At 44.9% G+C, this 25,100-nt stretch overlaps 1 protein-coding gene across 3 annotated transcripts in view; it reads left to right on the forward strand.

Annotated features, from left to right (window-relative positions):
• Positions 1-25,100, forward strand: part of DENND1A (DENN domain containing 1A) — a 549,524-nt gene that overhangs the window by 190,389 nt on the left and 334,035 nt on the right. For 2 of the 3 annotated variants that reach the window (XM_055143062.1, XM_055143108.1), the window contains one exon: positions 18,009-18,058. The exons of the other annotated variant lie outside the window; for it this stretch is intronic. In XM_055143062.1, coding sequence (XP_054999037.1) covers positions 18,009-18,058 — 50 coding nt within the window. The remainder of the gene's footprint in view (positions 1-18,008; positions 18,059-25,100) is intronic. 3 annotated transcript variants of the gene reach the window in all.

Below are 25,100 nucleotides of genomic sequence, written 5' to 3' on the forward strand. Positions count from 1 at the left end.
CTATTGGATTGGTCATTGTCATTTCCTCAAACCTGGGGTCTCCTAGGTGGAAGGCCAGTGGTCCCCACTGAGCTGTGTCTCCGGCTCTGTACGCTGCAGGTTTTAACAAGTTCAGAAAGTTCCTTCATAATCTAACATTCTCCAGAGTCAAGGCACTCCAGTTTACTCTTGTTCCTTGTATGGTACAAATGCTGGGATTGCAGCCTCACACCCCCATCTGCATAGAAGCACCAGTGTACCTTCCCGAGAGTTCTGGTGCCACCTGTTTCCTTGGTCAGAGTCGCCCCTGCTGCCTCTAACTGCCTCCGCCCCCCCCCCCGTCCCCCCGTGCCCCTTCTGCTCCGGAAACCATCCTACTTTTTTCAGTCTAAGAATGATTTTTGTTGTGAGTTATTAGTTTGTTTACTTTGGTTATTTATATTCCACACTTGAGAGAAACCATCTGCTTCTTGTCTTTCTCTTTTTGACTGACTTTACTGAACACATTCACCTCCAGTTCCATCCACGTTGGAACAAAGGACCAGATTTCATCTCTGAAAGTGGCTGACTCGTATTCCACTGAGTTGATACATCACCACTCCTTTGTCCAGTCATCCAGGGATGGGCGTTTAGGGTGTTTCCCTGACATAGCAATCACAAATACAGTTTACGGTTTACCGCTGTAAACTTAGGGGGACACATCTCTGTGGGAGGGGGGATTTAGGCTCCGTGCTCAGGAATGACCCTGGGGCTGCTGGGGACCATATGTGGTGCTGGGGCTCAAATCCGTGCTTGCAAATTCTTCAGGTCAGTACCCAGGAGTGGTTTTTGCTTTTACTGTTCTTGGAGCACTCTTGGTTGTGCTTAGATCTTACCCCTGCTTCCGTGCTCAGGAATCACTTTCGGTGGGGGCTGAGGGGACCCTGGGAGTGGGGGCGGGGATCAAACACAAGGTGGTTCCGGCAATGTCATCTCTCCACCCTGCTGAGGCCACGTGGTGCGGGGGTTTTCCGGGCTGCCACGGAGCTGGGCCTGCACGCTAAACCTCTCTGTTCTCTGCTGTGTCTCCCTGGGTCTTAAAGGAGCCGCTGCAGGGTTTCAGCCACTTGGCTCTGCCTGAGAAAATCACTGGGAGGCAGCGTCTAGTCCTTGTAGGCAGCCGCAGGAGGCCACGTTGAGGCCTCCCCCTTTCCTCTGGTCACTGGGGCCTGGTGCTGCCCCTCGGGCTGCCATTCACAGAGACGCAGCAGCGGCAGCCTCCACCACCTTGCCTCCCTGGAAGAGCAGGTGAGGGCACCAGGTGTCGCACGCCCAGCAGGAAGGCGCTGGCGGGACTGATGGGAACCACTTGATCTGTTTCTGCCTGTGCTTCAAGGGGGATTGCAGCCCGACGTGATTCCCACTGTTGTTTTGTGGCTCTGTCTCCCTCCTAAACATTGTCAGTGCTCTTTGGGGGTAAGTTTGGGCCAAAAACTAGGAGACAGAGGCAGATGTTCCCTTGTCCTAGGAGATTTGGCTGGGGCAGTGTCACCTGGAGGCTTTTACTTTCTCAGTTATTTTCTCTAGACATAACACGAGGAAATGATAGTAAACTCGTGGCTGAAAAAGTTGGGAGAACGTATGCATGTGATATCTGAATTAGTTTAGCTTTTTATTTTCTAATGTGGCATGGGGAAGGTCAAGAGAAGATTCCATGCTACCCTTATGGAGTTGATATAAAACTGTGCTAAGTTCTAGCACATCGTCAGTTCAAATGTGGACCCAAGATGCTGGCGTCGCGTGATAAACATGAACTCATAAAGCCACTTTCCCATCGCCCACCTTGTGGCCACGAGGTTGGCTCTTTGTTCTTTCACTCCTCTCCATAGAGCCACCTTTCTCTCTCTTCTCTCTCTCTCTGTGACTCTGGTGACCAGGACAGCCCAGGGCACTTGTGATGGCCCACGAAGATGCACTTCACTTGGGTTTCCTGGGCAGAGTGGCATGTAAGGTTGGCCACGCCCAGACCCTCGACGCGCACAGCCAGTGTCTCACTCCACCGCTGCAGTTGGCGAGCCAGCCAGGGGGAGAGGCTGGGCTGGACTCAGTGCCGAGAGCTGCCCCTGCAGAGGTTTAGCTGAAGCCTGAGTGTAAGAGCAGATAAAATCCCAATCAGATAAGGATTGAGGACGAGAGTCTTGATGATCTCACCAGAAGTCTGCAAAGGAGCAAGCTGAGGATGAAGGAAAAGTCCTGAGCTGCAGAGAGACAGACTTGGGTTTGAGTCTCTCTTTTAGTTAAAATTGCTTATCACTATTTTTGGCTTTGGGGCCACACCCAGCAGTGCTCGGGGCTACCTCCTGGCTCTCCTAGCAGGGCTCTGTATTTGAAATCACTGCCCGTATGAGGTAGCAGAGATTGGAAACAGGTCGGCTGCATGCACGGCAGTGTCCTACCACTGTACCATCACTTCAGGCCCCTTTTAACTTGTATTTATACTCTGCCTCACTTATTCCTGGGCCATAAGTTTTGCTTATTCCTTGCAACCTCCTCTTCATGCTTAAGAACATTCTGCTTTTCCAAATTAAAAAAAAAGCAAAGTGTGTGTGTGTGTGTGTGTGTGTGTGTGTGTTTGTGTGTGGTGGGGGGCAGGCAGAGGGGGTGGACAGAGAGCTAGTACAGCGGGTAAGGTGACAGGGAGCCAGTACAGTGGGTAAGCTACTTGCTCTGCACATGGCCAACACAAGTTCAGTTCCCTGCAACCCATATGGTTTCCCGAGCACCACTGGGTGTGGCCCCCAAACTAAATTCACCCCCCCTAAAAAAAAAAGTAGAAACCAACAAAAGCAACTCTCCTGTTTTTCAGTCAGGATCCTGCCAGGTAGTGGGGAGAACTTGTGGGGGAGATTATGACTCTGATCCCCATAAGTCATCTTCATTGTGGGGGCTTCATTCACCTGGATTTGTCCAAAGACCCAAGAATGTACACCTAAGCCCTGACACTCTGCATTACTCTGCATTTTGAAGCAAGTGCAGTGAAAGTTCAGTTCTCCTTTGGGGCCACCAGCCCTGGGTCCAGCGGCACCATCTGGCCTGGACATACCTCCCTGCTCCGGCACTGAAGCTCCTGCAGGGAGCTTCAACCGTTTGCGCTGGGCGGCTTTGGGCTCTACACATCCTGGATGGCCCAGGCAGTCTTGTGAGTGTTGTCAGAGTGAACACAAATATTTGAGTGTCCTGATATGCGTGATTTTCCAGTCTGCAGGGTCATGTGATTAGCAAACAGTTTTGAGAGCTCCCCAGGTTGTTGATGGGAAGATGAGCTTGGGTTTGTATTTTAATCTTTTTTTTTTTTTTGTGAAGTAAAACAGATTTTGTTTGGAGGGTTTTTGAAGGTGTGGAGGGGAAGAGAGTGGGGGGGCGGTGAGAGAGAGAGTGTGTGCTCAGGCACCACATGTGCTCGGCCACATGGGCACAAGCAGCACATGGGCTCGGGCAGCGTGTGCACCTGGATTTTAATCTTGTCCATTCAGTGTCTCTAACCGGAAGTTGCAGTTACAGAAGTTAGTAAACTGGCCTGAAGCTGGTTTACTCAGCTTTCAAGGTTTCGTTCATCGGGAGGAGGGTGATTTTATCTGTGCATGAGTACTGGTGAGGTCGCTGAGTATTTGTAAAAGCACATACTAGTCCCTTCCTCTTGTCACTTAACCCCCATGAGAGAACAGATGGCCATTGGTTTGTAGGAAATTGGTTTGTAGGAAATAATTAGCCATAAATGGTTACCTGTGACGGAAATGACTACATTGTATCACTACATCTGTTGCTCATCTGATTTGCTTGAGTGGGCACCAGTAACGTCTCCGTTGTGAGACTTGTTACTGTTTTTGGCATATCGAACACACCACAGAGAGCTTGCCAGGCTCTGCCGTGCGGACAGGATACTCTCGGTAGCTTGCCGGACTCTCTGAGAGGGACAGAGGAATCAAACCCAAGTTGGCCACATGCAAGACAAATGCCCTACCCACTGTGCTATCGCTCCAGCCCATAAACTACATATATATATATATATATATATATATATACATTTTTAATTGAGATTGATTGCCTTCTACTTTATACCCCATTCAATGTGGTGTGCTACTCTTGTCTCATCTGGGGCACCCCGGAGGAGCATGGGTAGGTGTTTCCACCTGCCGCAATAGAGCCCTGGCAGCTGTAAACCTCCAGCACCTACTCGCCACCATGCTCACGGCTGATTGCCACAAGCCCAGACAAGCGTCATCCATGAGTGAATCTGCTAAAAACCCAGGTAGGTGGGTTTTGTGACCAAAATCTCCAGGCTATCATGGAGTCAGGAATGGGCAACCTCCCCCCATCTCCCTGTTCTTCTGGTAGCCTGGCAGTCATGTCCATGAACTACCTCTGGCGTCACAGAAGCTCATTCACAGCCATGAGCCAGAGACTCACTAATAAATCTTCGAAGAGAGCAACAAACTGCAGAGATGCCTCTGAACCCCAAAGTCACCATCCAGTTAAAAAAATTGACTCCAGCTTTAGCACCCTATTTAAGATTCTAGAATTTCTGAAGCACGTAGCCACATTCACAGCCCCTGACATTTCTTACATTGTACAAACTTTGTTTTTTTTTCTATTTTTAAATTTATTTGATAAAAACCAATTCTGAGAAATTCAGGTCTTTTTTTTTTTTGGCCCCCATAATTCCTCCTTTATGTTAGGATAAAGCAAGAAGTCATGCAGGCCAGTACCATGGCCCGTGGACTACAGGATGTGCTCAGCTAATGCTCTGTCTCCTTTCTGCTAGACTGTGGCCACATATTTCCCAGCTTCCTCATTTACTGGACTTTTCCTCGGTGCTGTGTCCTCTGTGGTGGAGCACTGCCAGTGGCTATAACTCACCTTTCTTTTTTTAATTCTTTTTTTTTTTTTTTTGCCTTTTTGGGTCACATCCAGCAATGCTCAGGGGTTACTCCTGACATCCAGCAATGCTCAGGGGTTACTCCTGACTTTGCGCTTTGGTGCTCAGGGGACCATATGGGATGCTGGGAATCGAACCCAGGTCAGCCACATGCAAGGCAAACGCCCTCCCTCTGTACTATCACCCCAGTCCCCACCTTTCTTTATTTTAAAAATTCTTGAAATTTTATTTTTATTTAAACACTGTGCTTTTCAAAGCTGTACATAGTACAGTTGTTCCAGGCATTCAGTGTTCTAACACCAATCCCACCACCAGTGTGACCATGCCTTCACCAGGGTCCCCAGTTCCCTCTTGCCCCCTGCTCAAGTCTGCCCCTTAACAAGCACTTTTTTTTTTTTATTTCATATTGCTAGGACCAGAGCCATAGTATAGCAGGTAGGTCGTTTGCCTTGCACACAGCCTACTCCGGTTCGAGTTCCAGCATCCCATATGGTCCCCCGAGTAATTCCTGAGCGCATGAGCCAGGAGTAACCCCTGAGCATCGCTGGAGGTGACCCAAAAAGCTAAAAAAAAAAAAGCCAAATTCATATTGCTTGTTACAACAAAATGAAAATGGATTGATCAGAAAATAGATCACTAACAGTCCATTTGTGATGAAGATTGTATCTCACAGTGGTGTTACTAAACTCATTGTCTGAGAATTTACTGAGTGGCTGGTGTGGGTTGAGCCTTCTGTGTTACTGTCTTCAGCATTGAGCTGGGGCTGGGGAATGGTTCTGTGTAACTTTCCCATCAGGTCTGCTGTGCTCCCACTGGGCTGTCAGTACTGTGAGTTTTGTTTTTTTTTCTTTTTGGGTCATACCCAGCGATGCACAGATGTACAGGGGTGACTCCTGACTCTGCACTCAGGAATTACTCCTGGCGATGCTCAGGGGACCATATGGGATGCTGGGATTCGAACCCGGGTCAGCCGTGTGCAAGGCAAACGCCTTACCCGCTGTGCTATCACTCTAGCCCCAGTACTGTGAGTTTGGAAGGGGGTGTCCTGTGGCCGCGCATGTGGCTGTGTGCTCCGAGAGTTGTGGAGCTGGGCTGTTCCTCTCTCAGAGGAGGTCAGAGGTGGCTGCTGCGGGGACCGTCCAGAAGGGAGAGGAATCTGCCTGCCCCCGTTCCAAGAAGGCCAAGGTGATTTGGCGACTACCTGGGACAGTTCGGCAGCTTGATAATAACCCACGTTTCTCGGTCGTCTCCCCCTTGCTGAGCCAGCAAGGCAGATGCACGGATGCATATCAGTAATTCCAAGACGTACATTTTTTTTCTTCATACTTGAACTCTCGGGACCTGAGATGTGTCTTAGAGTCAATGGTGTATTTGTCTTTTCTTCAGCTACAGTTCGCTCCCCTGAGCTGCTCTCAGAAACAACAGTCTGAAAATCAGTGACGTCCCTGTTGAACAGCAGAGGATGGTAGCAGGGGGTCGTGCGCTGTGTCCCCTGTCTGCAGGAAGTGGGCCCTGGGAACTCGGCAGAGGCAGCGGGTGTAGGGGAGCAGAGTCCTGCAGTGCGGGTCATGTCCGGGCTTGTTGGGGTCCCTTTGTTGCTCCCCCGAAGCTCCCCTCCTTTGGTTGTTGGGCTCGGGTGTTCCTTCAAGCTCCGGGGTTTCTGCCCGCCGGTGGCCATGTTGGGTCCTGGGCGGATGGTCCAGTGTGAAGGCCAGACGGAGCCTGGGAGGACTGATGCGGGCACACCAGTCTTGGGCAGGATGGGGAGCTCACTGTGAAAGCCGGTGACACCCCCACTCTGGAGTCTTGGGGGCGCGAGGGTGAACGGAGGAACGGAGCGGCCTCACACGCAGACTGAGGGAGGACACAGGGCTTGCTCATGGTTCCCCGTATGCCAGAGGGTCCTGCACTCTGGCGCCTGCCACGCCCCTCCTCCGCCTCTGGGCACTGCCCCCTTCCGCCTGCTGTCCCCTGTGCCCCGCTTTTCAAACTGCAGTGTGACAGGGGCTCTTCTTAGGTGGCCCTTGCTCAAGCACCCAAAATCAGAACACCCCTCCTTTTCTCGCTGCTACTATCTCTCTGAGCCATCACTTTCCCCATCTTTGGCCGACACCTTCTCCTCTCCCTCATCTCAGCTCATGATGTTCCTTTTCTCGACTTCCCATCTAAGTCCCGGCCCCTGTCACAGAACCTGCCCCAGCACGCTCTCTCACCGTGTCCATTGTGAGTGTATTCGTTCGTCTCTTCCCCGCCTTTCTACCCAGGCCATAAGCTCCACACGGACAGTGAGTGCTATTTTAATTTTTTTTTTTTTTTAAATCTACTTTTTGGCTTGGCCATACACGGCTGTGCTCAGGGCCTACTCCTGACTCCGCACTCAGGACTCTCTCCTGCTGGGGCGCGGGGGACCCCGTGCAGTGCTGAGACTCACACTCGGGGCAGGCGCCGTGGCTGCAGTACTGTCTTTCTGGTCCAGGCCACTTGGTTTAGCTCGCTGGCTGGCACTGAGCACCCTGACCTGCTTAGAGAGACGCATCCATGGCTGGAGATGACATGGTGACGACGGACTTGGCGCCGAGGGCTCTCTTGGCATTTTTCGTGTTTACTTCAACTTGGGAACATCTTCAGGAAGCTGAAGTGTTTCCTCCCAGAGTTATTTTGGAATTCAACCAGCGCAGCAAATAATTGAGTCTCAGTCACACAAAGGGATCATCTGCCATCTGCGGTCCTGGTGCTGGTCTGAGATTCCTCCTTGTTCTGATGGGGTGAAAGGGATTAGCCGAGGCGGTGGGGCAGCAGCCTTAGGTGGCGCATCTGGATTGGTGACCTGTTGAGCCCGGAACAGCTGGGGCATCAAAGGGTGTCAGACTGGCGGGCCCTGTATAGTGTAGAGGTGGAGGTTTCAATTCGAGTCACTTTGCACCATTGCTCTCCCACCTTCCAACATCTGCACGCGGGAATGTGTGTGGAGGTCACCAGTCCTTACCAGTGCAGCTCGCCAGCGGTGTCCAGCCTCGGTTGCCCCTGCAGACTGGCACTGGCCATCCGCAGAGTGCTGGTCGAAGACCACCGATTTACATAGATAAGTAGAATTAAAACATAAGCAGATCAGTGATCGAGGGAGAAATGGAGGCTCAGGAGAAGGAAGGAAGTGTCTTCGAGCAACGATTTGAGGGAAAGCCACCAAAAGGGGGACCGGAAATGGAATGGAGCAAGAAGGACAGACTGGCGTCTTTCTGGGTGCTGCACCCCCTCAAGCACTGGGCATTTGAGTGTTTGCGGCTATAACACCAGCAAAGGTTGAGCTGAAGCGACAGTACAGCGGGTAGGGCGTTTGCCTTGCATGTGGCCGACCTGGGGTTGATACCCAGCATCCCATATGGTCCCCCGAGCACCGCCAGGAGTAATTCCTGAGTGCAAAGCCAGGAGTAACCCCTGTGCATCGCCGTGTGTGACCCAAAAAGAAAAAATAAAGAAAAAAAAAAACCACTAGCAAAGGTTGTCTTCTCTTTTACTGGTGCTTTGAAAGACCTGTATGCAGAATGGCCCTCAGACTGGGGAATGCTCAGCAATGCAGAGGCCGTGGATCCACTAGCAGGAGTGAACACTTTGTTTGAATTTGCTGGGTTACGTGATGTGCCCAGGATCTCTCTCTATTAGGAGTTGGCAAACTCGAGACCCAGCTTCCTCCTGGGTTGGTTTTTGTATGTTCTTCAAACTAAGATGGTTCTTTCTTTACTTTTTTTTCTTCTTCAAAGTGTTGTTAGAAAACAGAGATAAAACCCCAAAGAAGTTGGCAATAGACCTTAAGAGACCCACAAATGATGGAAATATTTGCTCTCTGGCCCTTTCAGAGAAAACGTTTGCTGGTCATTTGTAAGTTGTACAGGAAGTGAACTAAACATTTCACAGGAAAATATCAATTCTGCAGTTCCAGAATGTCCTGTGTGTCTTGGGCGTTGAATTGTGAGACCCCATTTTGACTGATGTGTAAGCGAATGTGATGGAAGATGCTTATCTTGGCCTGGCAGAAAGGTTAGGGGATGAATACCGCCAGTGGTGGGTGGCATCTCAGATTAGTTCTGGACGGCATTTCCGCCTGTTCTGCCGCCATTGCGTTCAGGCTAATTTCAGATAGCCTACGGTGAGCCCCATCTTGTTAGAACCAGAGATGTAAAGTCAAACAGTTTACTTTAGGTAGCCCCCAGAGACCTCCTTTTTTCAAAAGATTCAACGCCTGGAGAATTCGATATGAGAAAACCACTTGCATTGTGTATGTTTTAAAACTTCCTTCGTGTCTCCCTTGCCCTGTGTCTTGGTAACGAGCAGCCACCGATCTTGTCTAAGTTTGTTCACTTCTGAATCATCCTGCTACCTTTTCATCAGGACCTCCGAGTCGCGCAGTCTGCAATGGGAGCCTTGTCAGGAGACAGTTGTCCTCAGAGAGGGTGTTCAGTGAGACCAGTGGAATCAGTTGCTTAATTTTCCCCCCTCCCCAAAAGAAAACAAATCAGATCATCACATCTTGATTTCCATCCTTCTGTCCTCTCCTTGCAGTGTGGTTGGCCGTGGCTAATATCCTCGGTTGCGGGACAAATAAAGGTGATTATCCCCCACCCCCGCCCCCGTTTTCCACAACGATTCTTGCACGAGGGCCGATTCTTGCACGGGTTGGATATATCCACAGCCTCTGACACCGTCCCTCCGAGGAGGCTGCGAGCCTTGATCAGTGTGCCTTGTTAACTGATGATTTCAGTTCCATACTGGTCGTGCTGGAGTCATTTGTATAAACCAAGCAGTACAGATTCCTTATTTTAGCACTAAGACTTACAAAGGCTTCTTTTAGCAGCCTTTAATTTTGTACTTATGTATGTGCCATAGCCCGTGGCTGTGATAGCTACTGTGAATCTCCAGTTGTTTGGGGATGAAAGGAGGAGGCAGCTGGAAGCTCGGTAGCTACATCTCGCTGTCTACCTAGAGAAGGCCTTGATTTCAAGTTTATCTAAACAAGCTCGACTAATCCCAACTATCTAGGGGGATCCACTGTCAAAACAAGCAGCGTGGCCCCGAGGCAAACACAGCTCTACAGAAATGAAGGCTGGGGCTTCCAATACTCCGATGACTGCATTCTGGAGGCCCTTTTCCCCCCTGAAAGAGGGTAAGAGAGGTAGCATTTGCATAATGCCTTTTCATTGGGAACTTTTGGAAAGCTGACAGACCTCCAGCTTATAGATCTGTAGCCACAATACGGAGTCTATAGGAGAATCCTTGAATGACCTAACCATATTGAAAGAAAATATAAAAGCGTCCAAGTATAGCCAAGTGAGAGAGGAAAAGAGGCTGATGCATTGTCTAACATCTGCTGTACTTCTCGTTAGTTTTGTTCTTCGCTATTCTGTGTGGACTTTGGAGAAGCCTAAGACAGCCTAACATGAATCCTATAATCTTCCTTCTGAATATTTATGTAGTGCTTCTAAGCTGTCCTTTGCGTTTTCCTACTTCCCCCTCATTTTCGTGCTCTCAAATGAGGCCAACATTTCAAAAGCTAAATAAATGTTTGTGAATGTTTATAAAAGATTTGCATACATTTGTCCTTGTCTGACAAAGATCACTTTTTACTTATGCCAGTGCTGGGGGGGGGGGGGGGCTAGGGGGAGGGGATTTTTCTTTTCTTCTTCTTCTTCTTTCTTTCTTTTTTCTTTCTTTCTTTCTTTTTTTTTTTTTAAGGTTTTGGTGCTTGTCTTGAACAACAAAGTCTTGCACCCCAGAACAATGCTTGCTGATTAAGTGGGTATGCAGTCTCCTCTGAATAGACTTTCAAGATACCCGGTGAAAGCCCCCATCATTGGAGGGCTGAATTATAGAATTTAGAAAATGTTATCAGAAGTACACATTGAAATCTATTTTTTTAGTGCTATATCATTAGGTAAGACAAAGAGTTCTTGCGAGTTAAAAGCACGGCCACCCAGGGCTTTAAAAGTCTCTCCTGTATCAATTTTAATAACGAGAAGGTTTTAGTAACTCAGAATGGCACTTCCCTTTCCTGTGGTTGAACATATTTAATAGTAATCTTTAGACCCGCAGGGTCTTTCTGGAAGCTGTTTGCCTCTCGGTTCTACATGCAAATATGTTTACCAGGGTGGTGATCAGAGGAAAGGGAACAGACAGTCCTCTAAGACCTGTGAAGGTACAATAATATACTGGGAAGATACAGACCACATGAAATAAGCGCTTGGCTTAATTACTTCACAGAGACAACACACACACATACACGCACACGCACACATACACACACACAGAGCTCAGACACTCATGTTGCCGCCGAGTTTTGCTGAGTTCATTTATCTTTTAAGATGAGAATGGGTTTGGTGGGGTGGCAGGGGATGTTGTGGGTAGAGGTGCTAATTTAGTTCAGAAATATTTGAAGATTGGCAGCAGAGAGAGGTAACAGCCGGTTCTGTTAGTCCTTTGGTTATATTGGTTTAGAGGTTTAAGTTGTCATTAAGGCACAAACTAGAGCCACTTCTCTGACAGAGTTTTTATCACATCTGCTCGGCTCGCGTCCCCAGAGGAGCCGCGAATTCAGCCCGGGCCCATTATCGACTGCTTCCTCGTGTGTTGGAGCCGGCCGGAGACCTGGGGGAGGCTGGGAGCCTCCTCCCGAGTAATGCCCGAGTCAGATGGGAAGGCCTGGCGGCAGGAAGCTCTGGCCTTGGGGTGTGAATTCTAAGAAATAGAGGCACAATTAAGTTTAAAAAATTCAAGGACTTTGAGCTTGATAATGAAAGATTTTTTTTTTCTTCCCAGACTAATGTGAGTAGGAAAGTTGTCCATCTGTGCACATTTTTGTGTGCACTGAAAATGTTTAAGAGCTGACAGCTTTTAATGTGCTTACAAAATAGTATTTCTATCAGTGCTCTTTTTTTTTTTTAATAGTATTTCCTGAGGGCCAGTTTGTTCTTCCTGTCTGCAGCGTTACCGTGGGCCCCTTCTCTCTCAGGAACCCACCAGTATCTGTCACCTTCCGACCGCCACCCCCTACTCCCATCCCCCCACCTTCCTTTTAGGTCTGTTGGTATCATCAGTGCCCCCAAATGGACTTTTAAATGCTCTCAGAAATGAACAAGGCAAGCTGTTTTAGGGTGATCGCATTAACTCCAAGCATTTCTATTTCTGCTCATGGGAGGCTAATCCACGGGCTCCCCGCACACCATTTGTTTGTTGGGAAGTACTTGAGACACATAGCAAGACATTTATTGGCTTACCATGGCCCACAGAAGTACAACCCTCTCATTTTCAACCTCTTTTGTGGAGGGTTTACAACAGAGGATGTTTTATAATATTGTAATTGGGAAGCAACTTTGAGATTTTCGAAGAAAGGAAGGGATGCAAAAGATGATGGAGATTTTTTTTTTCTTTTAAAGTCTGCTATTTTTTTTTTATTTCAGATGAGAAAGTACTTTTTAGAAGAAGCTCTCCTGCTATTATCAGAAGTTGATTTATGTGATTAGTGTCCCTGACAATTTAGATGTAAAATTTACATAAAACATGTTACAGCCATGATGAATTTCTACTTCCTGTAATTTTTATCTCAAATCACAACCCTGAATGTGTATATTAAGATGGTCTAAAAATCAGTATAATTTTTATAAACATAATTCAAGATTAACTAAAGTTTATATAATAAACTGGGAGTAAATATTGAAATGTCCCAAAGAAAGGCAGGTGACTCTAGTCTGAGCAGTGTCGTTTGAAACGTGACCCAGCTTTTATGTGTGCTGAAAAGCCTGCCTGTAAAATCCCTCATTCAAAGCTCCCTCTCACTGGGAAAAACAAAACCTCCCCTAAAAAGTTTGCTTGTAACCATCATATGGATTTTGGATTTAATTTGACATTTACAGTGACGGAAGAAAGAATTTATAATTCCTGCTTTTATATTTTGGGAATTTCTGATCAAACATTCTTGAACTTGGTGCTAATTAGGCTTCCAAGAACATCTTGCTATTCTGTCATGCCCTTCCTAATCAGAAGTATTAAGACCGGAGTTTGCTTTCACTTGGAGACCCCGATTCGAACTTGAAATGACTGAAAGTGGAAATTGTGCTCGCTCTTTGGACGTTTGGATTTCGCATGCGTTCTGTATTTGAACGCCCAACTGGAATTTCAAGATCATCCATCAAAGGCTTTTCTTTTCAAGTCCGCTGCAGTGATCTCAGTGGCCGGACTAGGGGGTCAGTATTTCCCTCGTGCCATGAGGATGTTTTAAATGCTGAATTCGAGGGTTTCAGGGGTCTGAGTGCCCCTGATCTCTACATCACACATCTACATTTTGAGATGAACAAATAAATTAGATACAAGAAACCCAGAAAAACATTCCCTCAGCGCCCCAACCCCCCCTCACTCCCCCTCCTTCCTCTTCTTGGACAAAGGTAGATTGCACAGGCTTTCCCAGCAAGGTACAAAGAGGCAGCTCTGGCTGAACACATCTTCAAATACACACATTCATCCAAGCAAGAGCTGATCTCTCCTTTATTTAAATGTTTTCCTGCACACATTTTTGTTTTCCTTTGAACTATTGAGAACGTGCCTCCTTGCCCAACATTCGGGAACCCCAGTGGACATTATAATCAGCCTGCGCTTTTGTCTTTCAGATGGCACTGATTTCTAGGGGGTGGAGGTCTGCATCTGACTGTCAGTTATTTTCATCTGCCAAAGACAACTAATTTTTGTTTACAGGTTTCAGTGCAGCAATGAAAACAAAGTCTTTGACATCTGAACCCATGGCGGTTGTGGGATCTCTCCCACTCCCTGAGCCTGCATCCTAAATTTAGGGTGAATTGGTCTAGCCTGCTCATCATTACTAATTCCAGTTAATTGCAGTGCCTTTAGTTTTCCACGTTTTGCTTCTCGATTGGATTCTATTGGTATTAATACGGTAAATTCAAAAAACACGACCAGGTTTTTAAGGAAAGGGTTCTAGTTTAGCAGAGCACTCTTTACCTTTCCCCAGATTGGAGTGTATTCTTCTGATGGGCCCTCTAAGCTCAGTGAGAATTCACACTGGGTAAGAGGAATCCAAAGACAATGGAGAGATGAACCTGGAGTTCACTTGTGATTGTGTGTGTGTGTGTGTGTGTGTGTGTGTTGGGGCAAGGGGGAGCACAACTGGCTTGCAGAGCCAAGAATAAAGGGATCACTCCTCACTCCTTGCAGGGCGCTGGGGACCAGGTTTGGGTGCAGGGGTTGAACCCAGGTCAGCCACATACAAGGCAAGCACCCTACTCGCTGTGCTATCTCTCTGGCCCTCAGTTCTGATTTTTATTTGCAAGAAAATGCAGCACGGGATGGTGCAGTCTTCTCTTTTGCTGCATCTCTGGCACTCAGTGTTTCCTCATGGGCAGACTGTTGTAGATGTTGCATTTATTTCCCCTACACGGTGCAGCCTGCTGTTTAATACATGCACAGCCCAAAGGGTAGTGCGCCGTCTGCCCCTGTACTCGCCCTGCCTCCTCTGCACTCCTTCCCACGTTTGAAGTGTGTATTTTGCTATCAAGAACGGCCCCTTTTGGAAACTGCCTGTTTCATAAATTGCCTGGTGACACAAAGGGGTTGAATGCTGTATGCTTGTCTCATTTATTTTGAAAACTTTGCTCCTGAACTCACCTTAATCAATGAGCTCAGTGCTGTCTCCAATAAGTTATGTGTTGGATATATTGATTGGGAGGGATTTTAGAAAACCGTCTGGGGTTTATAATGTCAGCAGCGTTTTGATTATGAAAGGAGTTGGAACCTAGGGACCTGGAACCAGGTGGCGAATGTCCTAAAGCCAGTGGTGACATGGTGGACTGGCTTCCCCCTGGGACCCAGTTCATGCCCTGCACTTTAACTGGGGTGACTCGCTTCTGTAGATTCACGTTGCAATTTTATTTTATTTTTGCTCATTAAAATGTTAAAAAAAAAATCAAACTGTACATAAAGAGATTTGTGAAAATATAAACTTGGGAATTGATCTGGAGAGCTGGCAGGAGCTCCCCCACCTCCTGCCTCAGCAATGAGATCATTTGCATTTCATCAGCTGCAGTGCTTCTTGAAGATCTGATTTATATGGCAGTGGCTGAGGTTGGTTGCCTGAAAGAGCTTGTGTAGGCTTGAGAAAGAGGGAAGTGAAACAGGAAAATTACGATCTCCAAGGAAGTTAGTTCCCTTGCCAAAACTATAGGTTCCAGGAAGAAAAAAAAAAGGGGGGGGGTTGTTAATGCACTTTTTTCTTTCAGCAAAGTTAATATTGAAGCAGCCTGCTATCAATAGAATGCTTTAAGCATATGTAAATCAGCATTTTCAAGTCCCTTCTCCTGGAGCCGGGTACCTTTCATATTCAGTTAGTGGTGGTTTTCTTTGGAAAGGTAGTTAAATGTTTGTACATAGTGAACATACCAGCATGAAGACATGTGGTTTTATTTCAGCAACTTTTATTTATGAGAAGCTCTGCTCAGTTTTCCCTTCCTTTTTTCCCCCCTTTTGTTCTCTACTTCCCAAACTAAGAAGTCAATTTTTCTTTTTCTTCCAGAGTCGATTTTTTTTTTTTGTTAAGTTGTGGTTGAGATAATGTGTGAATATACCTACCACTGAGTAGATGCTCATTTTGGTCTTCTTCTCTGACAGCACACCACCGTCTTGTGTGACTAAAATTGGAATATCAAGCTCTTGTAGTATTGCAAACATGAAGAAACAGATTGTAATGCACAAACACGGACCTATGTTTGCCTCTTCTCCCTCCTCCTCCTCCTCCCTTCCCCCTCCCTCTTGCTTAATTAGACTTATCACTCTTTTCTTGGGTAAGAAGGTCGGCTCCTGGGAAGTGAGTTGTACTCAACTTACGTTGGGTATTTTGATGTTTGTTCTAATAGTATCTGACAGGCAAGTTCGTGGTTGGTTATTACTCTTGACATTGGAAAGTGATAACTAGTTGCGAGAGTGTGGTGAGTCGTAAGTTGGGCATATTAGATGCCTTTGACTCTGCTTTAGAGCACAGTGCTTTTTCAGAGCCACAGGGGTCCTTTCTCTAAAAAATTTTGAGGTCTTTTGGCAGTTCCACTCCAACACAGACTAGAGAAGCGTTTCTACACCTGTAACTCAGAGGGTCAAAGAAGAGCCGTCTTTGCAACTCGTATGGCCAGGGAGGGAGCCCTTGGTACTGGGTTTAAAAGAATGTTTCCTTCGTTTATATACAGAGCTCAAGAGAGGCTTGGTGGTCTTGGAAGCTTGAAGTCAAAGGAAATTTGTGAGAATTTTTTTCAGGCAGGGGAGGGAGCATGTAAGTCATGAGAGTTGTGTATGTGAGTTATGGCACATTTTATAATTAAAATGCAGGCATTATTAGACAATGACTTCGATGACCTGATGTGCCTCATAATAACACTATGTTCAGATCAGTTGCTTATGTTTTTGCTTCTGATTCTTTATCAGCTAGTGCAGTTTGTTGAAATATTTAAAACAATTTAAATTCTAAAAAGAGGGTACGGAGTTTTGAATGCCACATGAGGACGTTAATGTATTGGTGGTAATGCCTCTTGGAAAATGCGGAGGTATTCTTATCCACTCTTTCAGTTTTTAGCGTCCTACTCATGTGTTCATTCATGACATGCCTTAACAGTGCTGTGATATACATAGTTCCAGTCCAGACCAATATTAAAAGCTAGGATATGCCCGATTGAATTATGTAGGCGGGATATGTTCTGGCAGAGCAAGTCAATGTGCTTTCTGCTTCATTGAGTGGGTTATTAGATTGATGTGGTTTATTTCTTGAATGATAGAACTGGTTTTAAAAATAAATGAAGCGAGAAGCATCCATTCAGTTAGCATTGATAATTCATTATTATTGGTTAGAGAAAGTGCTACATTTGTAAACTGATCTTTAATTTATCACTTGAATGAGGACTTGCAATGGGCAGGTTTGTTTTAATTTGAACCAGCTTCTCAGTGACAGAAAAGTGTGTTTTTCATTTTTGTCCTGAAGTTGGGATTTTTCAGGAGTTAAATGCAGGAAAGGAAGACTTAAAAGCTATAATATTGGTCTTGAACTTATGACAGGCAGCAACTGGGAAGTGTGCGATTAAAAGAAGTCAAGTTAGAGGACATTTCTGTGAAGGAAACAATTCTTGTTTGTGTATTTATCGTGTACGTGTTTAGCTTTCTTTCTATATGTTTCATTCCTAATGAAATGTGTCTATTAGGAAGAATCACACATCACAGTTAGATTGTGCTTTATGTATAGTTTTCTTAATTTAAGAAGGTTGTTTTCTGAATAATTCTTTGAACTGTCACTCTGCTTCCTGTCATTCTCTTGTGTATACTTCTCCTGAATAATGTACATGCTTTCGTGTACCTACATATTTATAAAAAGACATTCACTGTGGTAGTTTGCTTTGGATTGTCATCAATTACAGGCAGGTAAGTGTATCCAATTATGATAATGGCATTTAACTAAAAATAGTGTTCCTTAAAACTGCGCAATTTGGCCACAAAATGAATTTATGCCCGAAATGGCAATCTCTTTCAAAAGCAAGTAAAAATGAAGTTTGAAACTCCCGAAACAGTGTAGTTGATAATGTTCAGGGACAGTTATCTCCACGTTGGCTTTCTATTCGGCTCGTGATTTGGCCTATTGAAGCCAGGAAGCCTTGTCTAATCCGGCCCCCTCTGTTCCTAGGTAACAGGCAGAACCGGTGCCAGCAACCGAGGCCCTGCCAGGCCAAACCCATGTGGCTCGGTGTTATTCACTCTGATCCATATGGTCAGGCTGGAGACGGTCCCTGGAGGGGTGTTAACACTCAGCAGCCCCGCCACCTCCCTCCCCTCAGAGCCTTCCTGCCCGGCTCCCGCTGCTTGCCCATGTGTGATTCTTGATTAATTTTTCATTTTTAATGAAGTTTGATCATGTTTATTATTTCTCATGATTGACTGCCTGGTACTCCTCCCATGTAATTGATAAAGCCCATATTTCTTCATCTGTCTCCTTGTTCTTGAGGGTGAAGTTACTCGATTGTTTGCTGTGCTCAATGTTAGATTTATTGCTCCCACTGGATGTGTAAATTCTCTCTCTTTCTCTCCACAGGAAGTTCTACAGACTTTGACCAAGTTTTGTTTCCCCTTCTATGTGGACAGGTAGTGTCAGATTTTTAAACTTTACTAAAAAAAAAAAAAGTTAATGAAACTGCTATGGAAAAATAGAAAACCACACCATTCTTAATAGTCCGTCTGTTGCAAACACTGATATTCCAAGTACCACCGCAGCATTTTCTTTTCCTGGGGGTCTTATTGGCATTATCAAAAAGTTTAAAACTTTTAAGTTTTGCATTAGTTAGGTTGTGAGGCACTTTTGCAGGGCATTTAATTTTTTTTTTTTTTTTTTTTTTGGTTATCACATTTAAACCGTGATTAAGAATGATTGGTGTTTAGGGGCTGGAGCAATAGCACAGCGGGTAGGGCGTTTGCCTTGTACATGGCCAACCCGGGTTTGATTCCCAGCATCCCATGTGGTTCCCCGAGCACCGCCAGGTGCAACTCCTGAGTGCATGAGCTAGGAGTAACCCCTGTGCATCGCTGGGTATGACCCAAAAACCAAAAAAAAAAAAAAAAAAGAATGGTTGGTGTTTAATCCAGGTTTATGTGCGTGCCATTTAAAGCTGAGGTTTTTGTTATTTGAACATAAGTATTTTTGGCTTAACCAAGCAACATCACCTGACTCTATTGCCTACAAGTGTTACTGAGACCACAGTTCTCCTAGATAGCAACTGAACATTTAAGTCCGAGTGCAAGCTACCGAGAGTATCTCGCCCGCACGGCAGAGCCCGGCAAGCTACCGTAGCGTATTCGATAAGCCAAAAACAGTAACAACAATCTCACAATGGAGACGTTACTGGTGCCCGCTCAAGCAAATCGATGAGCAACGGGATGACAGTGACAGTGATACAGTGATGTGCCAATGTGGTCTGAGGGTGTTTAGCTAATTAAAAAAGGTAGGTTACTCAGTGGTGTCTTGAATTTTGTTTAGGTGGCTAAAAATGGTATTTCTGGATTAAATAAACATAGTCAATAGGCTTCCAGACTAATCAATACAAAATCATCTAAATATTTCCTTGGTATTTGGGTTATGAGAAACTTGGTTCACATTAGAAATCTAAGATAATTAAAATGGTTTGAGGGTTAAAGTTCTTTTAGAATTCAGGTTTTAGTGTGCTTGCCTTGCACATAGCCAATCCGATTTGATCCCTGGCATCTCATATGGTCCCAAGCATCACTAGGAGTAAGCTCTGAGCACTTCTGAATATGGCCCCCAAACCTAAATAAATAAGTACAATTGACTGCTAGGAACAAGTTTGGAAAAGCTATTTTTTTCTTCATAAAACTGTAATTTAGGGCCTGGGGCAATAGCACAGCGGGTAGTGCATTTGCCTTGCATGTGGCCAATCTGGGTTCGATTCCCAGCATCCCATATGGTCCCCCGAGCACCGCTAGGAGTAATTCCTGAGTACAGAGCCAGGAGTAACCCCTGAGCATCGCTGGGTGTGACCCAAGAAGCAAAGAAAAACCAAAAAGAAACAAACAAAAAAAAACCCCAACAAAAACAAAACTTAATTTACCAGCAATATTAGCAAAATGACAATACTTAATTGTGTTTTTAAGAAATGTCTGGTTTTCAGTTTTATAATTAAAGTGCATTACTTTCACAACTGTGTTTTAATCTGCATGAATTGTATCTTAATGAAGAATTGAGCGATGAAACTACCCATACATTATGTCTCAGACCTCCACTTGTAGGGACAGATCTTAGAGGATATCCTTATATATAGTAAGTACCATGAGTATGTTTCATGGAAGTAATAAATTATGTTTATGTTCAGGAAGGTGCAGTCAAGTGTATTCGTGTACTCAAACAAGGCAGGCCTGAGAGATGCAGCAATTCACAGTGTTTGTGGAAGTGGGCTAGTTGAGTCTTTTCTCCACGTCCTAGTAGCAATGTTTTATTTGGGGTAAACCTAGATTTGGTAGCCAACACAGATTAAAAGTACTCAAAAAGCAAAAGGAGTATGAAAAGACAGCCTCTGGATTGTTCCCAGCCACTTCTGCTAAGTATTTTCCCGGGTCTAACATGTTATTTATTGTAAAATTTTTGTTTAAAAGAACCATGGTTTACAAAGTTACTGATGATTGTGTTTTAGGCATACAATAATTCTACAGCAATCCCTCTACCAGCATCAGCTTCCCTCCACCAGTGTTCCGAGATTCCCTCCCCATCCCAACCCCCACCCTCCCCCACCTGTCAACTTGACAGGCACATTTACAGTGTTTCACTGGTAGCTACTTAGATCTCATGTTTTTGGTTTGTTGAATCTGTGTTTTGAGTGTGACTCTACCCTCCCTCATTATCACTGGTGCCCTGATGCCTGCTGACCCATTACTTCTTGTTCTCTTCTTCCGCCCCCTAGATTTCTGTCCTTCTCTGACTCCTCTGTAAACACTGGGGTCGCGCATGATTTAAGCATCCCTCATTTACCACGATGCATTTCCTCACCCAGTATTCTGTGTTCCACAGATAAGAGAGATCATCCTGTTTGTCTTTGTCCTGACTTACTTCACAAAACATGATACCTTCCAGTCTCAACCATGTTGCAGCAAATTACATGATTTCATTGTTCCTTGCAGCTGCATAGTATTCCATTGCATATTTATACCACATCTTCATAATCCATTCATCTGTCGTTGCACACTGAGGTTGGTTCCAGATCTTAGCTAATGTACCGAGTGCCGTGATGAATAATGGTATGCATATGTCCCTTTGAGAGAGTGTTTTTATATCCTAGGGATAGATGCCCCAAAGTGGAATTGCTGGGTCGTGGCAGTTCAATTCCTAGTTTACTGAGAACTCCCTATACTGTTTTCCACAGGCCTTGTACCACTCAACATTCCCACAGGCATTGGATAAGAGTTCCTTTTTCACCACATTCCCACCGACACAGATTGTTCCTACTATTTTTGATATGTGCCTTTCTCACTGGTGTGAGATGGTATCTCATTGTCGTCTTGATTTGGATTTCTCTGATGATAAGTGATGCTGAGCATTTTGTCATGTGCCTACTGGCCATCTGCCTGTCTTCCTCTGAGAAGTGTCTACTCGTTTCCTCTCCCCATTTGTTGTTGATGGGGTTTTTGAATTTCTTCTTGCTGATCTTTGTGACTATTTTATATATCCTGCATATCAAGCCTCTATTTGATGTGTTGACTGCAAATATTTTTTTCCCCCATTCAGTTAGCTGTCGTTTAGTTTTAGCCCGTGTTTTTGTGTGTTTTATTTGCTATGCCACAGCTCTTTAACTTTCTGTTATTCTATTTGTTTATTTTTGATGTAGTTGCCTTTGCCAGTGGTACCAGGTCACTGAAAGCACCTTTAAGGTCCAAATCTCAAATTGTTTTGCCCATATTTTTCAATGTACTTAGTAATTTCTGACTGGCTCTCAAGGTCTTTGATCTGCTTTGAATTGACTTTTGTGTGAGGTGAAAGATATGGATCCAGCTTTAATTTCTCACATGTAGTTATCCAATTTTCCTATCACCATTTGTTGAAGAAGATACCTTTACACCATTTTATGTTCTCATTTCCTTTATTGAAAATTAACTGCCCATATACATATATATGGGTTTTTGTCAAAGAGTATTCGATTTTGACCCATTGATCAGAGGGTGTATCTTTATTCCGATACCATTCAGTTTTGGTTACTATAGCTTTATAATATAGTTCCAAATTAGGCTATGAAATACCCCCAATTTATTATTTTTTCATTACAGTTCTGACTAGTCACCGTCTTTTCTGAGATCATACAAACTTTATTACTGATTTTTATAGATCCTGGAAGAATGTTATCTAAATTTGGATGGGGAGTGCATTGAATCTTTATAATAACTTAGGTAGGATAGTAATTTTAATAATAATTGATTTTCCAATTCATGAGCATGAGATATTTTTCCAGAGCTGTTCATGACTGATCAGTCATACAATGATCCAATACCCGTCCCTTCACCAGTGTACATTTCCCACCACCAGTGTCCTCTGTTTCACTCCTGCCATCCCCCAACACCCTCTTTCCCCCCTTCTCCCTACCCCTACCCAGCTTGTCTCTATGGCAGGCACTTTTTTCCTTTCTCTCTCTTCTTTTGAGCATTCATTGTTTGCAGTACAGGTACTAAGAGGTCATTGTGTTAGTGTTCAGGGTGGTCAGTATTTTTATTGATAAGGTAAGGCTGGAAGCTTTTTTAGCTGTGTGGCCGCTTTGAGTGTGCATGTTGACTATTGAGGCTTCCGGAAGTACAGGGAGGTGGGGGGAGGTAGCCCCTCCCCACCCTGAGAAAGCCCGGAGATTTTAGTCACAAGATCCACAGACCTGAATTTTCAGCAGAATCTCTCTCAGTGAGCTGTGTCCTGAGATGGTAGAGTCCAACTGGGGGCATGGTGGCAGTTTTGGATTGTGGAAGCAAGGGGGCTCTGCTTGTGTGGGCATCAGGCTGATCTGGTCCCTCCGACTTGCTCCAGTCTGTTCAGCCCTCAGCAGGTCCGAGATTAACTGTGGCTTTGGATCTCTTTCGAGATCTATTTATGGGTCTCTGAATCGAGGCCCATAAATGAGTTTGTTTAGCTGAGCTGCAGGTGGTTTGTGGGCATGGCTCCTAGAAACCTAACTTTTGGAGATTTACAGATTAATCTCTCTGGAAACTTAGTCTTCAGTTGCTGGGGTCTGGCCAGAGGCACAGTGACAGTTTTGGAATATCAGGAAGCCTGACGGTGTCATTAGGCTTCTGATGAACGTGCCCAGCGGGTACAGGTTGACAGGCTGGCCGCACGACATCCCCCTCTATCTCCTTCTGAAGTGATTTAAAGCTATCACGGTAGGGATATCCCATGTCTTTTGTTAAACTGGCTCCAGATACCTGATGTTTTTGGATACTCTTTTAAATGGGATGGATTTCTTGATTGCTTTTTCACTCTGTTTCATTCTTTGTATATATAATAATGCGACTGGTTTTTGTGTATCAAGTTTGTACCTGGACACTTTGCTATATTGGTTTGTTATTATTAGGAGCTTTTTTATGTAGACTCTTTAGGGTCTTCTAAGTATATTATTATGCCATCTGCAAATAGTGATAGTTTGAGTCCTTCTTTTCCAGTTTTTTGGATCCAATTTGGATCCCTTTGATTTCTTTCTCTTGTCTGGTTGCTATAGCCAGGACTTCTAATACTATAATATGCTATTTATTTTTGAAACTATTCAAACATTGTGGATTTTTGAAATCCTGGTCCCAAGGATGTTTTAGTTATAGGTTGATGTACCGAATTAATTAGCCTGAATTTTAACGGGGTATTTACTCTTATAACCTCTAAAATAGTAAGGAAGTTGGGTTTCATATGGAGACATTTAATGCAGACTTCACATTTATATATATGAATTAATAATCTCAGTCACTTCTAAAATATATCACAAATTATGACAAGGACATACTTATACAAAATAATGAAACTAAAGTGCTTTGAAACTTTGATTAGACGGCTGACAAGGAAAAGTAAGGAAACTATTTTTACATAGTGGGTTTGATCTCAGGCATCAGTATTCCCCCAGGGATTGCTGGGAGCACCCTTATGTCTAAATATATATATATATATTATATATATATATATATTTTTTACCAAATGACTCAGGGCAGAGTGTACCCCTTTATCAGTTCTGCCATATTCTTCTTTTCATTTTATTATTTCACACCCCCTGTAGGTGTTGATAACTTTTATTGATATGGAAAATCCACTTTACTTGGGGGACTGTGTTTTTCTAAATGGGGAGTTCTAATCTTGACACCTTTTAATGCAGAAGAGGTAATAAGAAATAATATATAATAAATCAAATGTTTATTTACAGCAAATGCAGTGACTGTAATGTCACTTTTTTTTTAAAAGTAGTTTTTCAGTAGCGCTGTCAAATGGCATGCCTAGATTCTGAAGCCCACAATGGCCCCCACATATGTTTCTGTTTTTGTTTTGACTTAGAAAATGTCAATGTGGAAGATGGATAACGCCCCAGGTGATTGTGTTTCAAAAACACAACAACAGCTTCCTAATTTTCCCGGGCTCGGTGCTTTTCTATGCCAGACAGCAGCCCCAGAAGCGTCTGACATTTCTGGTCTCTATCAAGAGTCGGATTTTCACAGTCATCTTCACATCACTTGTTAACATTGACATCTTGCTGTCTCTTGTGTTGTGTTCAGATTTTTCCTTTCTGAAACCGGGACTTATGACAAACAAGAGTCCTGGAAGCTCTTCAAAAGGAAGTGCTTTCTCACGTATTATCTCATTTTATCCTTTTATCATAAGAGATGAAACAAGTGCTGTTACCTTGATGTGAAAACCAGTCTAAGGTCCTCCTGGGCTGCTCGCACGAGTTCCATGGCCTCCTTCCTCAGAGAGAGACAGAGAGAGGGAGGGAGGGAGGGGGAGGGAGGGGGAGGGGGAAGGAGGGAGGAAGGGAGGACACAGAGACTTCATGATTGTGTGTTTGTGTTCCTAGCTGATGCCACTCACCATGCTGGGCATTTCTACACAAATGCCTCATTTACAAAATAGCAAAGGGCGGTTCAGAGTGTGTGACTTTTTATGTTGGACCATTAGGGAGTGGTCATGGGGCCGGAGCAATAGTACAGTGGGGAAGGCGTTTGCCTTGCACGCAGCTGACCCAGGTTCAACCCCTGGCATCCCATATGGTCCCCCAAGCACCGCCAGGAGTAATTCCTGAGTGCTAAGCCAGGAGTAACCCCTGAGCATCACTGGGTGTGACCCAAAAAGCAAAAAACAAAAACCAAAAAAGAAAAGGTAGTGGTCACAGACTCAGCGCTCTGCACTGCCTGGGTTTCTTGATCTTGTCCAAGATGTCTTACAGAGACATTAAACAGTCGGTGTCCAAAGGCCAGTGGGACTAGGGAAGGCTCAGGAACCTCCTTAGAATCAGTGAGAGTTGCGCTGAGTCTGTGAGGAAACAGAGAGTGGGCAAGGAGGGAAGTAAAGGCAGAGCCTAACACCCAGGTGTGCCCGAGAGCAAAGCAGAGGAGGAACTGAGTGAACCGCAAGATTATTCAGCTCAACGGGGCAGAGTGATAGGACAGCAAGGAA

This window comes from Sorex araneus, chromosome 1 (assembly GCF_027595985.1).
Source record: "Sorex araneus isolate mSorAra2 chromosome 1, mSorAra2.pri, whole genome shotgun sequence".
Classification (NCBI taxonomy): Eukaryota; Metazoa; Chordata; class Mammalia; order Eulipotyphla; family Soricidae; genus Sorex; species Sorex araneus.